This window comes from Haliotis asinina, chromosome 7, assembly GCF_037392515.1.
Source record: "Haliotis asinina isolate JCU_RB_2024 chromosome 7, JCU_Hal_asi_v2, whole genome shotgun sequence".
In the NCBI taxonomy this organism is placed as follows: domain Eukaryota; kingdom Metazoa; phylum Mollusca; class Gastropoda; order Lepetellida; family Haliotidae; genus Haliotis; species Haliotis asinina.
Window position 1 is genome coordinate 60,760,291 of NC_090286.1, and position 17,787 is coordinate 60,778,077.

Consider the following 17,787-nt stretch of genomic DNA (forward strand, 5'->3'; position numbering starts at 1 on the left):
TATTTCAGTGAGTGGCAATAATTTTACGCTGCTTTTAGCAACATGACTGTGGACACCAGAAATGGGCCTTAGACGTTGTACCCATGTGGGGAAGTGGAATTCAGGTCCTCGTCATGAGAAAACACCTTAGCCTCTGGACAACCACTTCGCACCATTGTGAAGAGGGAAAAGTTGAAATATAACTTATTAAAGAGCATGCTTATGAATTCCTTTCCCCATTTTTGAAATTTCCCAAATAAAGTTCAATGTATGTTACTTTAGACATCCATTTTACTAGGCATGTAAATCAAACCAGTAAACATCATTCGCTTTAACATAAATTCACTGAGCTATTTTGTTTTGTCTTGCTTGGATGCACAGTTGTTCCCACAGTATGTTGGGTGTATCGAAGAAGTTAACACTCGGTTCTGAAGATTTGAAACACAGTTTGAAAAGCTTGTAAATATATTTTGTAGTTCGGGACACATGTTTAGTATCCACTGTCTCTATCTCTATTTTCTTAGAGTGCCATTGCTGCACTCCTGGTTGGAATAAGCTGCCTGGCATGGCTGGTGGTTGGTGCCAATGTTTCCCCGGGGGTGAGGCAGACGCCCCCTCTGCCCCCTGCCCCTACAGATCATTGCCCGAGAGTCAACTTCACTCTGCAATACACGATGACAACACCAAACTCAACTCATGATGATGTACTAACTACTGGGTAACACTTGGGGCACCTTTCTACTTGTAAACAAACTTGTGTAATACTATGATGGTAAATGTCATTCAGATTCTATGTTTGAAAGGCTGTTAGTATAGAGTATATTAATCTATGCATTTATATATTTATTATGAACTATGGTTATTAGTTTCTTAACCTAAATATCACATTTGCTGCACAGAAAAAGAGTCCCCACGTTGAATGTTAACCATCCCTCGTTCGTTTCTACCAGGTCAGGTCTGGACGCTTTCTACAGTCTCTCTTACACTCTCTACTATATGTTTGGGTTCCTCATTGTGCTGGTGGTGGGCGTTGCCCTCGGTCTGGCCACAGGTAAATGGCAGTAAAACAAATATCGTCACCTTTCTCGTCATGATTCTAGTCCTATAGTGATCAGCTTACATTCCTTCACGACCCGTGAAGGTCCCGGGGTAAAATAGACCCGTGAAGGTCCCGGGGTTGAATAGACCTGTGAAGGTCCCAGGGTAGAATAGGCCTTCAGCAACCTATGCTTTCCATAAAAGGCGACTATGCTTGTCGTACGAGGCGACTAACGGGATCGGGTGGTCAGGCTCGCTGACTTGGTTGACATATGTCATCAGTTCCCGATTGCGCAGATCGATGCTCATGTTGTTGACCACTGGATTGTCTGGTCCAGACTCGATTATTTACAGACCGCCGCCATACAGCTGGAATACTGCCGAGTGCGGTGTAAAACTAAACTCACACACTACATTCCTTCACATAACATATTGAATTTATGTTAGATATACCACCCAATGCATCAGTGTGGACACAGACCTTTTCAACAGACGTTGATGTTTCAGGTGGAAACAAGGATGGAGTAAACCCTATCTACGTGAGAAAGTTCTACTGGAGGCGCGAACAGGAAGTGGAACATGTGATGGTCAGTATCATGGCTATCATTTCTCTAAAGTACACATACATCACTAACTAAATAAACTCCTTTAAAGGGGCTGTTCAGGGCTCTACCAATGACCTGGACTGATTTAATATGACAATAATAGTTCATGAGAAAGGTTGTTGATGTTTTGCGGGCAGCTGTGCATCATATGTAACCTAGAAGTTACATGATCCCCATGAAACAACATTGATGAGATTCAGATTCATACACTTGCTTTGAAGCACTTTTTCTAATGGCATTAACTGCGTACAAAGTGCAGACCAGGGTCCATCCTGATTCCATCCACCATCCCCATTGAACTAATTTATTTCTCTTTTCAAGCAATCCTTGACTGTGTTGAATCACAAGGGATAACCATTTTAAATCACGAACTATGAAGGATCTTTTTAGTAGTGTTAGTTGTCATTCAAACTTTGCGTTTTTAAGGAATTAGATTTGTTTCATGACTTGTAAATAGATAAATATTTTATGATTGGAAGTTGAATTAGGTACTAAGATTGTTAGTAGCTGTATCCTCGAAGGGGGTTGAAGTACCGAAAATTATTTACCTCCCGAGAGTGAATGTTAGTCCATAAACTGTTGAAGTCAGATTTATTCTTCCACTTTTTTAGCCGTCATTTTAATTTGTTGCTAATCTTGCATACAGTCGCCAGCAGTTGAGGGGATGGTGTAAATCCAGCTGAGAACCATGCAGGTTGCAGAGGAACTGTAAGTCCCCATGGTCCCCAGTATGGTGATATACCCTCTGTTGTTGGCGACCTATGGCCTGTTTTTTATATTGTACTGTCCAAATAGTGATACTATTATAGTACTAAGTCTGATAGTCCAGTGGTTTTACTGTCCTTCGTCGACAGGTTCTTCATAATATGCTATATGCACATATATTTCTTGTTTTATGTCACGTATGTTCTCGTCACGAAATGGCTGCAATATTGCCGATGTAACGTTAAATATTAACTCAGTCACGTTTCAAGTGATCGGACGTTATATCTGCTTTAGCTATTCAGAAAACCATTACGGGGGAGCCCTGAAATAAAATTTCGTGGAAATACACATTTCAGATATCAAATATTTTGCAGTCAAAGTTCCATTATCAGGCTTGGATAATTCCTTATGGTAAACAGAATTCAGGCCCAAAAAATACCGGCATGCTTATACTGTATGTGGCTACGCAACACAAAGTTTAATTTGTCCCAGTTTCGTTGTGACTGGATATTTTAATGGTCAGTTCTTCTGACATGAGCCACGAATTTGACACAACTCATGTTTTTGTTGATTTATTATTCAGCAAATGTTCACGTTTTCTGCCATGTGGAGGTTCACTTTTGACTTCCATGGTCGATGGAATCAAGTTTGCAAACTTCTTAACAAGCCTTGTAGCGAAATGAAGTATACCAACGATATATCAAGTTACACTTTAGAGGAAGAGCTCCCCGGCACCCTACGTCTATTTGTAAGATTCTTGAAAATCATTGATTGTCCAAGTTGTGTTAGTGGCATCGTATCTGAGGCGTCAGACATTGCACTTACTGTTATCAACTGGTTCATCTTGTCCAAATGTTTTTTTTTTCTGGCTTGAAGGCTCGGAGAAGATTTGATGTTGGCTTGTAGCTGTGATTGTAGGCTCCACCATATGAATTTCTTTATGTTGCAGACTGAAGAAAGATTAACCCATACATCAGATATCTCGAATGAAGATGGGCAACAAACAGAATCATTCATCAGGAATTAAAATCAATAACTCAGGACACCAAATACTGTAGGATAAAGATATTTTCAATATTTGCAGGTTAACTTGTATGCACACTTCATGTTTTGTAATTTCCAACAGCCAATGAATTGTGAAAGGCAGCGTTTGCTCTTCTCTGAAGAAATACATGTCTGACAAAAGTATAGGATTTGATAATTATGTTTGAAAGTAATTTAGAGTGAATCTTCACATGAGTTAATACTATACTGAAAGCCATTAAAACACAATTGGTATTTGTTGTCCTGGAACTTACAGAGTTTCTACTGACGACTTTTACCTGCGATACAGAGGATGTAGGGATAAAAGGGTTGATATCCTTGCCTGAAATTAAATCACGTTGGGAAAATGCCACGTTTGACACAAGGCATGAATCAGGTTTTCGCTATTGTTAGCGGCGTTTCTTCAGATGTGATGATTGTGCATCCGTTGGTCAACTCAGACACCTTTTTCGGGCCACCCCTCCTTTGTTTGATGCCGTTGTTGCGTCCCTGACGTTGTTTTTGATTGGACATTTTCCGATTACGTTATCCACAGATGTTTGCTTAAAACAAATCTGCCAGTTACATCTATGTATGTTGACATTTGTGTGAGTAAAGAAAATATGAATTTCAAATTGCGTTTTTAATGGCGTTCAGTATATTTTGTACAGCCAATCAGAATAAAGATATAGTACTGAGACTTCCTATGATTAAAGAATTGTTTGATTTAACAAACCCAGGTCACTCACAGATCAAATTCTTTCCGCGAAGTGTCTCTGCTGTAGATAGCAATTGGCAAAGAAAAAGGGTGTGACATAATGTTGGAATTGTTCAATGAAAATGCCTCTGGATTCATTCAAAGACAGAACTTTTTTCGAACTGAATAATGCAAAGGATGTTATATGAGTGCCACAACAATGCCAAGAAATGGGTTGCGCTCAACGCAGAGACTGCCATAACTGTGGACAATCATATGTTGAACGGAAAGCGGACAGGACACTTTAAAGAAGAAGAAGAAATAAAAACTACACCCATGAGAGGGAATATACTGTACATCAACAAAATCATATATAAATATATGATAAATATGATAAATGTAAGAGCGTTTCCCACAGGTAAATGAACTGTAAAGTAAATATTCAGCACAGGTTATAAGTATGTGGCGAAAACAGTTATGATGAATATAACGACAACAGTGTACATAAACAGGTACGAATAACATTGTAAATAGAGATATATTATTTATGGTTCAAAAAGCCAATGCTGTGCGGGATGAACGATTTCAGGGCTCTGTTTGATCTAAATGTTGAAATTTTGGCACGTCTGCCAGATCGTAAAAGTTTATATTCTATGTTTTAAAATGTGTGAAGAGTCACGTAAAAAATTAAGTAAGCCAAAGAGTCAAAATCTACCTTTGCGGTTTCACTGCTGAATTTGACGATCTTGTTAAGATTGTGTCGGTTTCTGACCCGATAGGGATCCATACCAGTTCTGAATTGAGAAGGTTAAGACGGTTTAAATGAATTTGTAAACATTAATAAAGCAGTGGAAGATAAGTTATGTCAACATTAAATGAGCGAGGTTTCTGCAAGAAATATAAACGTTGTTGACCCATTTTGTATAGAGCATCTGTATTATGATTCCAGTTTAATTTGTCATTAATTATAGCTCCAAGATATGTGTAGTTCTTAACAATTTCAACATCTAAACCATGGACAGTGAATGGTGAATGCTCAGACATACCTGTTCTGAAATCAATACTCATTTCGTTAGTTTTAAACACAGTGAGCAGAAAGTGATTGTCTTACACCACCAGTTACACCAGTGAGATTCACGAATTCCTGTATGTAGGCGTCCTCCATGTTGGTCAGCAGGCCTACTGGATCCACGTCTTCCGCAAACTTAACAATCGTAACAATAAAGCAATCATCATACTGGCTAGCAGTCATTTGTGTACAATAATCCGGTGAGATTACGCAACCCTCAAGGGCTCCTGTGTTGGTGATCAGTGTCTCTCAGTGAGATGTATTTACACCTACAAATTGTGGTCTTTCAATGAAATATGTTTCAGGCAGACAAATTACATACAGTGATTTTGGCCAACTGGCCCATATTACAATTGTTGTTACAACACGTTTTATGTTTCAAAACATTCTTGGACAATACACATTTAAAAAATGTTGCTATCGCTTTAATGGGATGTCTCTTTTGGGAATTCAACACATTTATCATTTGAGATTTACATACATACTTGCCATCGAGAAATATTTAAAAAATTATTCTCAAATCGTTAAATTCTGGACATTGAAGTAAAATGTGAAATTCATACTGGACTTGTCGGCTGTTACAATGGTTACAAAAAGTGTTCTGTCTTCCAGCATCCTTATTTCGTCTGGTTGCATTCACATTCAACTTATATAGAGAAATTCGGTATTTACAATATATCTCCATCAGCATCTTATCATGCGTGATATGCGAGTGGGTTAGTTACTATTTAGCGGCACATTGGCCATATTGCAGCCATATCGCGACGAGAACAATTCGGTTTAATTTAATCTATATCAACATTAAAATCAATAAATTGAAAACGTAAAACCCTGTCATCGAAGGACAGTAAAAACAGTAGAATATCACATACATGAACATAAAACTAGCATAGAAAACTAAAACATGTACAATTAAAGAAGACAATACTATATAAAATACGGCTATGGATCCCCAACAACTGATGGTAGATCACCATAACCATAGCTACCTTGGCTACCTGCATGGACCCTAGCTGGATTTACACCATCCATACAGCCCAAGGAACTGGAGTTCCAAAACCTGGTAGTATAAGCGTAGAATCTTCAGTTGTGCTGTTGTGCTAGGTTTCTGTAAAGCATAACATGCAACTTTCTCGATAGATAGTTATTGTGCACATTCATTCTGTTCAGACGGTTTATTACGTATGGATCTGACATTGGAGAAGAGAATACTTGGGAGTAGAGAGTCGGGACTTCTTACCCTCACTCTTTTACGTCGTTTCCTCTGTGTTCATTAATCCGATTGCGAATTTTTAACTCATTTCTGAGGTATATCCATTGAGAGATCGCACATATGGACAAGAACACCGTCCCGTCCATAGGCGACCAGCGTCCCACCATAATGGTGAACACTGTCCAAGCCGTCACACCTCTGATTTGAAAACACTTGTCCAACCAGCAGGATCACGAGTGAAAGTGAAAAAGAAGTATTTACCGTGAATTGTCCAGTCATCGGATACATTTACATTTGTGTAAGACGTCCAGAGGAACAAATTTAGCATGAAATGTGTCAGATCTCTGTGTATGTTGGTTTCCACAGTGCAGCGCCACCTACTCCTCCTTTAAATGACCTCTCTGCAAAAGAGCTAAAAACATTAAGATTTATTCAGAATCACCCGACAAGAGATCATTTAGCCCGAAAAGCTAGTCTTGCCTTCCGCATGTTACTCACCAGCTCATCCTATCTTGGAGAGACAGTAAAAGGCAAATAATATGGATGACAACTTCGTGTTTATTGTATGTCACGGCGTTTCTGGGCTATTCCGTCTTGCTCCTTCGTCAGGTGAATTGATACAAACAAGATACATCATAAGCATTTCATGTATATAATTATACTAAATTGTTCAAGAAGCCAGTGTTGCATGCATATGCAATAAATTGAATAAGACATATGAGATGAAAGGGCTATACATTGTTGGGTAGAAGCCAATAGTGATCTAATTGACTTCCCAAACACTGATAGGTACACTCCTTGGTCATGATCTATGCTCAAATATACAGAGTCTTTAAAGTATTCGAACCGGTTGCCTGAAGGCGAAGACCACATAAAGTCACTTGTGTTATAATGTATTATCAGTAATACCTGCACACGATAAACACATTTTTGTACTTTATTGATTATGAAGATATGTTCATCAGAATGGTGTGATTTTATGTGATGTACACCGTATACTTACTGTCATTACAGTGTCCTCTTCCACTGCTGTTTGAAACAAACAGATATCGGTAGCGTGTGGTTATTGACTGATCGGAATGCCACTGATCATCAGCATTTTCGTTGCCTTCAATGTTTGAAGACTAAACTACCGTTATTTGGAGGACAAGAAAAGGTAATTTTCAAATTCACAAAAGCAACCAGACAAGTGGCTGTCCCGAACAATGTTACTCATTGTTTCTTCAGTCATTCACTTGAAGACGGCTCGGATCTTTTTTCCCTTTTTTGTCTCATCATGTCTGTCTGTTTTGTGTTTAACGTCGTACCCAGCGATATTCCAGTCATGTGGCAGTTTGAACCAATCTGTCCAGTGGGTGAGTGAGTGAGTGAGTGGGTTTGTTTCACGCTGCACTCAGCAATGTTCCACCTGTATGGCGGCGGTCTTTAAATAATCGAGTCTGGACCAGACAGTACACTGATCAACAGCATCAATTTGGGCGATTGGAACCGATGATATGTGTCAACCACACCTGACCTACGATTCCGTCAGTCGCCTCTTTCGACAAGTTTAGTCGCGTTTTGTGGCAAGCATGGGTTGTTGAAAACATATTCTACCCTGGATTTTCACGGGTCGTCAGTTCAGTGAAAGACATAATGACCGAACCATCTAACCCATATCTTTACGAGTTTGTAGGTCTAAGGTTCGTAGGTTGTAATATCACACTATTTGCTGATTGAACTGTGTTAGTTAATTCACTGCAGATAATTCCCCTGTGAAAAAAGGGATTTGTCGGTAAACACAGATGCAATTGAATATATATTTATTGTTGTGGTCATTTTCTAAACAAATACATGGATTTTACACGTCGAAAATGGTGTACAAATTCATTCGACAATATTTTAAATTGTATTCTTTTAAACCTATGGTTTTTGATGGATTGACATTGACATCAATAAAGATTTGAAATATCGAGTCATGATACTATATATACCGGTGGAAACTGTACAAGCTATTAGTAGAACATAACACAAATGTTGTCCTAAAAATTACATATCATGACACAGAGAACACACAGCAATTTTATATATATTACAACATTAAACAAAGTCCAATTTTGATGAATTTGGCAATTTTAGGGTTAAATGGTGAATACTCACCTTTCATTAGATACACAAATGTTTCAATAGTAGGAAGCTTACAGTAATATGGGGAAGAAATTAATGTCTGAAGGCATTGCGTGCTGGGCAGTATCATGGAAAGTGAAGTTCATCATAGACAGATCGATGATGCACAAAGTTCTATTCCAGGTTCTATTACATCGTTCATTGCATTACTCATAGCACAATGAGAAACATTTATACCTGTAAAATACATACGTGTGTAACAGTTTGAAATATTCTATGTTTAGGCCACTAATAAAACTGTGGTGATTGACCTCAACCTCTGATCAAAGATTCTGATTGTTGTCCATTTGTTGAACTGCTGGGTCCTTCCATCGTTGCATCCGATATGTGCATTAACCTTGTTCCCCTCTGAAACAGAAACAGAGAAGCCCATGACGTAGCCTAGATTTATGGCTGTTAGCCAACATAACTTTAGTTTTAATTCGTGATATTGGATGAAAATGCATTGGTTGCATCTTACACAGGACACAGTTTAAGCTGTAAACCTTGAACTAAAAATTAGAAATCTATGAAACACATACCAATATCACCCCAAGCTGATTCTAAAGTAAAGTATTCGCTCGTGTTCAATAACCAACATGCAATATGGGTACAATGTGTGAAACCCATTTATGGTGTCCTCGCATTGATATTGCTGGAATATTGCTAAAAGCGGTGTAAAACTAGACTCACTCACTCTGAACTGAATGTGGTGCATGGCAACCGATGCCGATTATTAGATCAGGCTTAACAGATCGTTGGTCGCATGTCAATGTACTTCCCTCGAATAGAACATTACTTATAACATCAACTATGGGTTTCGGGTACTCAAGACTCCAATGTTTACAAGACGCCCGCTGAAATCATGGTTAGTGAGGCATCGAAGAACAAACACACCATATAAACAGGTTTACTTAATATTCCAGTTTCGTTGCATACCCTTTAAAAAACAACAAAGGTCGCTAATCAAGTTGTGTTCTTGAACAAATACGATCAATTATTTGCTAGTCATTTCACAAATCTATAATCCTCGTATTCTTGTCCATGATATACAGACCGCCTCGTGTTCCTTTTCCAGTTCGCGTCTCCTGTAGAACTTTCTCAAGTAGATAGAGTTAACTTCATCCTTGTTTCCACCTGTACAAAAACGTAAGTTCATACTTATCTTTGGACTTGAATCCTTCATACTCGTGGGATGTTGACCTGAATATTGTCTACCAAGAGATATAACCTAACGTTAACCAAGAGATAAAACAGTCATAGTCAGACAGAAAGATAAGACGAAAAGATTAAATTTGGTTTTAATGTCATTTACCTGTGGCCAGACTTAGGGCAACGCCCACCACCTACACGATGAGGAACCCAAACATATAGTAAAGTGTGTAGGAGAGACTGTAGAAGGCATCCAGACCTGACCTGGTAGACAGTAATTCTAAGTTACTGACAGAAAGAAAACATGGACACAGGGTTTGTTACGACACGTGTTTCATAAGGTGTGAACGTTCAGATGGGATACTTATTACAAGTCATCTCTACTGTTATAAGAAACGTATTGGGAAAACACTTAATCGATTAATTAATATGAAGCAGTTAGACGATTATTTGTGTTACCCATTATTTTCTACATTGTTTGTTTACAAGGTAAACAATACAAGTCCATGCAGGTAGCAAAAGTAAGGTAAATCCTCATAGTCCCTAGTATGGTGATCTGCCTTCAGTTGTTGGCAATCTATAGCCCATTTTTATATTGTGTTGTCCTCTATAGTTGTTTTAGATTTAATTCCTAGTTTTAAATGGATATATGTGATAATATTGTATACTAGTGGTTTTACCGTTCTTCGTCAACAGGGTTTAGTTTCTTATATTCATTCATTCTACAATGTTATTATTACTTGTTCTCGTCACGATATGGCTGCAATATTGCCGATGTGACGATGAATAGTAACTCACTCCCTCACTCATAAACAATACAAAATGTCGCCAAAGTAACCGAGTATATTGACGTGGATCATCATAGGTTGAGTTTGGTGTCGTCATGAGCACTTCAGTAGTGAGGTTGACACTCGGGCAGTTATCTGTCGGGGCAGGGGGTAGAGGGGGCGTCTGTCGCACCCCTGGTGAAACACCTGCGCCGACCAACAGCCACGTCAAGAAGCTGACACCTGCCAGAACCGCACAAATGGCGCTCTGAGAAGATAAAGCAGATACTTAATATAAAGATATGTGTTTCAGTTTGGGGTTCTCTCCCTTTTCGGCAGACTGGGGTAACATGGTGTTTTAAAATGAACAGTTGCAAACTTGCCACACCCAGTAAACTTAGGTAGCTATAAGCAGGACACGATCAAGTACTTCAATAAATTTGATATGAACAGTAATTTTTCTCTTCAGTCAGGGAGTAATTGCTTGATAATTGGAATATCGACAATGGAAACATACTTTTGTATTGACAAATGGGAACATAGCATCGAGGTAGAAAAGGCCGACAACTGGACCAGCTATAACTGCATTGGCGCTGTAAATCTGCAACAAAGTGTCTCTTTGCAATTAGCCTTATTTCAAATACAACAGATGGTGAGAAAATATGCCGATGATGTAACATAAATCAGTTCATTCAGACTCAGCTGGTGGTTTTGAGACAGCATCTCTTGCTGCTTCCTTTTGTGCCACTGAAGAGTGAGTTTGGATTTATTCCGCTTTTAGCGCAATATTACAGCAATATCATGGGTGGAAACACCAGATATTGGCTTCCCATGCTGTACCCATTTAAGGAATAACCTTAATACTTGGCCCCTTGAGAGAAAGGTGAAGGAATAATTGTTTTTATACCCAGTTTGACATTATTACTTTAGTCCGTTCAAAGACAAATACTGCGCTTCAGTCCGTTATTACCTGGAGTAGAGGGATGGATTTGATAGATGCCGTACATATCGCCAGGCAACAAATGAGAATTCCCCACGCCACCACTGAAAAGAGGAGCATGCAGTAAGCACTCATTCCTATAGTGCAGTCTGTTTTAGTGTAGCTTCCCTTTGATTATCTAAAACGTTTTCTATCATTAGTAACTGTTTATGCTAAAATATATTTGGTCAGTCGTCAACCATCTCTGATAATATAATATTATATACATGCATGTGATCTATAACACTCAGAAACTGGTATTGCGGTCATACCTGATATTTTGGCGACTGCAATTTGCTTAAATTCAGACATTGTTGACACGCGGGCTTTTACAAACTCCTCCCATGTTATGTTTGCGAAGGCTGACAGTCCTGAAGATAATGAGCTGCAATATTATGATATTTCATTCATAAGTTCATAGGTTGCAGTTGTACAGTAAGTGTTTGCGCAATTTGTTTATCCGTAGATAGATGGATACAGAATATGTGATATCTTTCTTCCCTTACTTGTAAGTATGCATTGATATACTGGGAACTTAATCTCCATTTGTGCTTAATGGCATATCTCAAGGCATATCAAACCGACCTGAGAGACGCACTGTACAGCGCTGCCAGAAATACTCCCGGCATTCCTGGCAGGTTCCGGAAAATGTCTATTGTCAAGAAAGGTAATACCTGGGAGGGTGAGAGAAGGAGGGTAATAGGAATGTTTCACTCATCCCCTTTTTCCAGTTGCATGTTTACCGTTGCAATATCCATACCCAATACATACAACACATTAACAAAATCTAAATAGTAACGTATATGTTTAAAGGAACAATACAGGTTCATTGTTAAAGCTATTCTACTTTACTGCAGAGTCAGGATATGTGAACAGATTCACACATTTTACCACGCCTGTGAATATGCCAAATACTGAGAACCAATTGAGCAGATTATGTGGTAACTACTCTGTAGACAATAAATAAAAGATCAATATCGTACCTGGTTAATATTGTCGATTTGATTGGACGATACAGGGTCGCATCTCTTGTAGTCATAGTAACCAAATGCCACAAGACCGCAGAGGACGCAAAGGACTCCAAAGATAGGACTACAGAATAGCCCTATCAGCACCGCTCTTTAAAGGAAATATTATTATGGTACGTCAATCAACGTAAGAAGAAGATATATATCAGGTATCTAGATAACATGAGCTTCCATAACCGTCAGGCAAATATTTATGGCTTATATAGGTGGCTGTCAAAAGCAACACATTCAAGAAATTTGTTGTTTAACGCCTTACTCACCAATCTTCCAGCTACATGACGATAGTATGTTCACCAGGACATCAAGTATGCGACGTCATGACCATGGATGTACGCAAGCATTTGATGATGTATGTCAACCAAGTCAACGATTATGACCAAACGCCCATGTTGGTCGCCTCTTACGACAAGCATGGGCTGTTCAAGACCAGTTCTCACCCACATTTTCATGTGTGTATGAATGTATCACCCACGATTTAACGGAAATATTTCTCAAATTGTTAGAAGAAACCTAAGAGAAATTGCCCTTAAACTGTGAGTTGGTATAATGTTATTCAGCAAGTACTCACAATGTTTGTATACAGAGATTCACTCATCGGATACCACTGGCTGCAAATGGGACAGTGAATGTGATCTGTATGGATGAAGACTGAACTGTATTGGCCCATTGTGTGTTATGAGCAAAGGCTTACGCGTCCCTGGTATAATGCAATTACTATTTATGATTATGGAAACACTCGAGATTGAAAATATATGCAGATACCTCCTTGCTTCAGCGAGTGACTTTGTGGCGGCAATACGCTGAAGATAGGCGGGCTGGAAAAGTAAACCGAACCCAACAAATACACGGGCAACACCCAAGTTCCACACGGTATGTCGGATTGTGGTGTCAGGGTCAAATCTGCAAAACACAGCAGCAGTATGAAAGGTCATATGAAAAATTATACACTCGACCTGTGAGACACTTTCATGTTCCCGAATTTGTATGTTTCCCAACGACCAATAATATTCAGTTCATTTTGGAGCAGCCCTAATCAATAAACAACACCCTGTATCTATCTTTTTTCATCTTGAGAAGGCATATGATACAACTTGGAAATATGGCATTTTAAGAGGTTTACATGACTTCGGTTTGCGAGGTCATTTCCGCAATTTATAGCCAACTTTTTACATGACAGTCAATTTCAGGTCCGAGTGGGTTCTACCCTGTCTGATCATTACAATCAAGATCAGGGTGTTCCACAAGGCAGTATTTTGTCTGTCACACTTTTTAGTATAAAGATAAATAGTTTATCGAAAGTTTTAAACGATTCCATTGATGGATCGTTATTTGTGGATGATTTTAAGATTATCTCTTGTCGTGATACAAATATGCATATTATTGAACGGCAACTGCGGTTATGTTTAAACAAAATAGATAAATGGTGTCTTGAAAACGGCTTTAAGTTTTCTAAGTCAAAAACTAATTGTATACATTTTTGCAGAAAATATAAGCCACATAAGGACCCTGAACTATCTCTAGATGGCACTCCCATCAAAGTTGTAAAGGAGGCCAAGTTCTTGGGCCTAATCTTTGACTCCCATTTAACATTTCTGCCTCATATTAAGTCCCTTAAAACTAAATGCCTGAAGGCTCTTGACTTGTTGAAAGTTGTTTCCAACTCAAAGTGGGGAGGGGATCAGGCTACCCTCTTACACCTATATCGATCACTGGTCCGTTCGAAACTCGACTATGGCTCCATCGTATATGATGGAGCCTGCAAAAGCAACCTTAAACTTCTTGCTTCTGTCCACCATCAAGGTCTAAGACTTTGTCTTGGGTCTTTCAGAACTTCACCTATTGATAGTCTTTACGTTGAGGCCGATGAACCATCTCTTACTCAACGACGTATAAAACTGTCTTTACAACACATTACTAAATTCTATTCTAACGAATCTAACCCTGCCTATAACAGTGTGTTCAATCCGCTTTATGGGGATTTGTATAACAAAAAGTCTTCTCTTGTTCCACCTCTTGGGCACAGAATTAAAGCATTTATTTCTTCGGCATTTCTGGTAACGCAATGACCGATGTTGCTGCTAAGGCAGCACTCAACAAATCTGTGACACAATCTTATTCCATACACTGATTATAAAGCTAACATGAGATCTTATATCCATGATCTGATGCAGAAGAAGTGGGACACCCAAGTGGGTATAAATAAATTACATCAGATAAAACCTTACATTGGTTATACCCACTTGGGTTGTCAGTCGAGATTTGAAGAGGTCATACTACGACGATGTCGTATTGGCCACACTAGATATACTCATTCATACCTTTTAAAAGGTGAGGATCTCCATTTTGTATCCCTTGTGATGAGAGAGTCACGGTCAGGCATTTTCTGCTTGACTGTGTTGAATTCTCCATCACAAGGGATATGTGTTTTACAGTTAAAACAATGAAAGATCTTTTTACCAGCGTTAGTTTTCATTTAATTATTGGTTTTTTAAAAGAAATTGATTTTTTGATTGAATTTTGAGCAATATGTTTTTGTAAAAAAGGTGTATTTTAATAATTGGTAGTTTGGATTCGTAACTAGAATCCATGCTAGTTTTAATTCAAATTGTGATACTGTAGTTGTTTTACTGTCCTTTGTCGACAGGTTTTATAACACACATATATTCCTTCTCAGTGGTTTGTTCCCGTCACGATATGGCTGAAATATTGCCGATGTGACGTTAAATATTAACTCACTCACTCACTCTTCCACTGCTGTTTGAAACAAACAGATATCGGTAGCGTGTGGTTAATGACTGATCGTAACCCCATCATTAGCATTTCCGTTGCCTTAAATGTGTTTGAAGACTAAACTACCGTTATTTGGAGGACAAGAAAAGTAGTTTTCAAATTCACAAAAGCAACCAGACAGGTGGCTGTCCCGAACAACATCACGTGTTACTCACTGTTTCTTCAGGGCACCCGTGGCGAGCCACCTCCTCGTGGTGGGTGCTGGGTAACGCCAAGAGCTCGCCGACACCCCCGTAGTGGACCCGGGGGGATATTTGGTCCACCAACCCGTTTGCCGTGGGTTGCGGCCCTGTGTCGGTGGAGGAAGGGATCCTGGTGGTTGAGGGCAACAGGGGCCTGGAACCGTGTTCCTGTTGCTCAACACACCACTTTGGCCCTGACTTCACCTAGACGGGTGGTAGAACTGGCCCGGTTCTATCAATCGGCTGGTCACGCCAAGCCCTGTGCATGGTGATTATTTTGTGCACATTTCTGTTACTGGGTCTTGGATATTTCGATTTTCCATGCAAAATTATATGTGTAATAACTTGCCTAGAGTCCTATGCCAGAAGGCGGTGGCTCATGGGCCAATCTGGCAACCTAGACCTCCAGGTTCTGTTTGTCTTCAGGGATCTGTCTAGGGCAGAACCAGCCTGACTTATACCTTGTTTGGCAAAAATAGCTACCCATGTCCATTTTGCTGGAGTATAGCATCCCTGTAACCCTGGTGTCTATAGTTGGCTTCCACTACGACACCGTCCGCGTTGACACTCCATGGTGGGTGGGGAGCAGGGCTGTTGAATATATTTCCTTCATTATGGCTACCCCACAACTAACTGGTTCTCGGTCAAAAACTAAGAGAAGACACGTTGATGCAGATATTGCTACTTCTTCGGATGAGGAATCTGTACACAATACTGATTACTGGCCACGATTTTTAGTCGTAACAGGTGTTGATGGTGAACCCCTCAATATCAATCCCTTCGGAATTTCGAAGTCAATTGAGGGCATATGTGGCAACGTAAAGAATGTTACCCGTCTCCGCTCTGGTTCATTGCTTGTGGAATGTGCTCGGAGACAACAGTCTGTGAATCTCCTCAAAGCCCATCATTTTGCAAATACTGAGATTGTTGTCTCAGTACACAAAACTTTAAATTCATGTAGAGGTATTGTCCGTGACCGTGCAAAGTGCCTCTCAGACATGTCAGAGGATGAGATTACAGCAGGGCTGCAGAGTCAAGGCGTTACGCATGTGAGACGGTTCACTAGGAAAGATGGCGAGAGAGTTATCAAAACAAACACTTACCTTTTCACGTTTGCACTATCAAAAATACCTTCATCAATTAAAGCCGGGTATTTCAACATTGGAGTTGATGTATATATCCCAAATCCTCTCCGGTGTTTCAGATGTCAACAATTTGGACATGGTGCAAAATCTTGCCGTAACTCTCCAGTTTGCTCCCGCTGCAGTGGGAAACATGACGGTACAGACTGCACAGATGTAATCAAGTGTGCAAACTGCAGCGGCGACCACATGTCCTTCTCAAAATCATGCCCATGCTACATGCAACAAAATAAAATTCTCACCATAAAATATTCTAAAGATGTTTCTTTCTCTGAGGCCAAAAATATAGTAGAAAAGGAGTCCTCTTCTTCCACTTCTGCAGTGTCTTACTCTGCTCTAGTTTCTTCCTCACGTACAAAGGTTGATCAAGGATGTCAAACGTCAATTAACTGGATATCTGATGTACAGACGGTTCTTTATGAAATAGATGCTGAAGTCACACCTTCCCGTTCCACATCTTCCTCACAAACGACTGTGTCTGCTGAAACAGTACCAGAAACTGAAAGTCAGCCTGAACCTGAGATAAAACGAACTACTTTGCTCACAAAGAAGGAAAAACAAAAGCTCAAGAAAAAAGAATCAAAGGGCCTCAAACATACTGAGGTGCCTTTACCCTTGACTGTTCCTCTGGAGGTTCACAATATCTTCGAATCTCTAGATATGGAGGTCTCTCCATCGCTGCCATTGCAGCATAAAGGCCCTCCTCATTCACGATCTCCTATTATGCCCCCATGAACTGCCCTGACAGTTTATTACAGTGGAATTGTAGAGGTCTTCGGAATAATTTATCTGATCTTCAGCTATTGATCCAAGATTTAAAACCTTCTGCTCTTTGTTTACAAGAAACATTCCTCAAAAACACAGATAAAATTGATTTAAGACAATATGACTCATATCATCACTTTTCTCCCCCAGGCGATAAAGCAACTGGGGGATCTTCTGTTTTGGTGAGGCAGGGTGTCATTCATAGCCCTGTCCCTCTTCGTACCCCTCTCCAGGCTGTTGCAGTTCGTGTGACATTGAATGTCGTGTTCACTTTATGTTCTTTATACATCCCACCGTCATATTGTCTTCAACAATATGATCTTCAGTCACTTTATGACCAACTCCCGAAACCCTGTATAATCATGGGAGATTTAAATGGTCACAACCCACTTTGGGGTAGCAATGACAGCAATACGAAAGGTAAAGTTTTGGAGGATTTTTTCTTAAACAATGACTTATGCATATTCAATGATGGTTCTTCTACATATTTGCATCCAGGAACTGGAAC

At 39.6% G+C, this 17,787-nt stretch overlaps 1 protein-coding gene and 1 pseudogene across 1 annotated transcript in view; one reads left to right on the top strand and one right to left on the bottom strand.

Moving 5' to 3' along the window:
- The window catches only part of LOC137292113 (sodium-coupled monocarboxylate transporter 2-like), an 89,066-nt gene extending 85,712 nt beyond the window's left edge, over positions 1–3,354 (top strand). Inside the window, exons 13-16 of the mRNA XM_067823655.1 lie at positions 504–697; positions 930–1,030; positions 1,525–1,604; positions 3,277–3,354. Of these exons, the coding sequence (XP_067679756.1) occupies positions 504–697; positions 930–1,030; positions 1,525–1,604; positions 3,277–3,354 (453 nt within the window). The remainder of the gene's footprint in view (positions 1–503; positions 698–929; positions 1,031–1,524; positions 1,605–3,276) is intronic.
- A 5,393-nt stretch (positions 3,355–8,747) lies between these two features.
- On the bottom strand, positions 8,748–17,199 carry LOC137292114 (sodium-coupled monocarboxylate transporter 2-like; annotated as a pseudogene).
- Between the last annotated feature and the right edge of the window lie 588 nt (positions 17,200–17,787).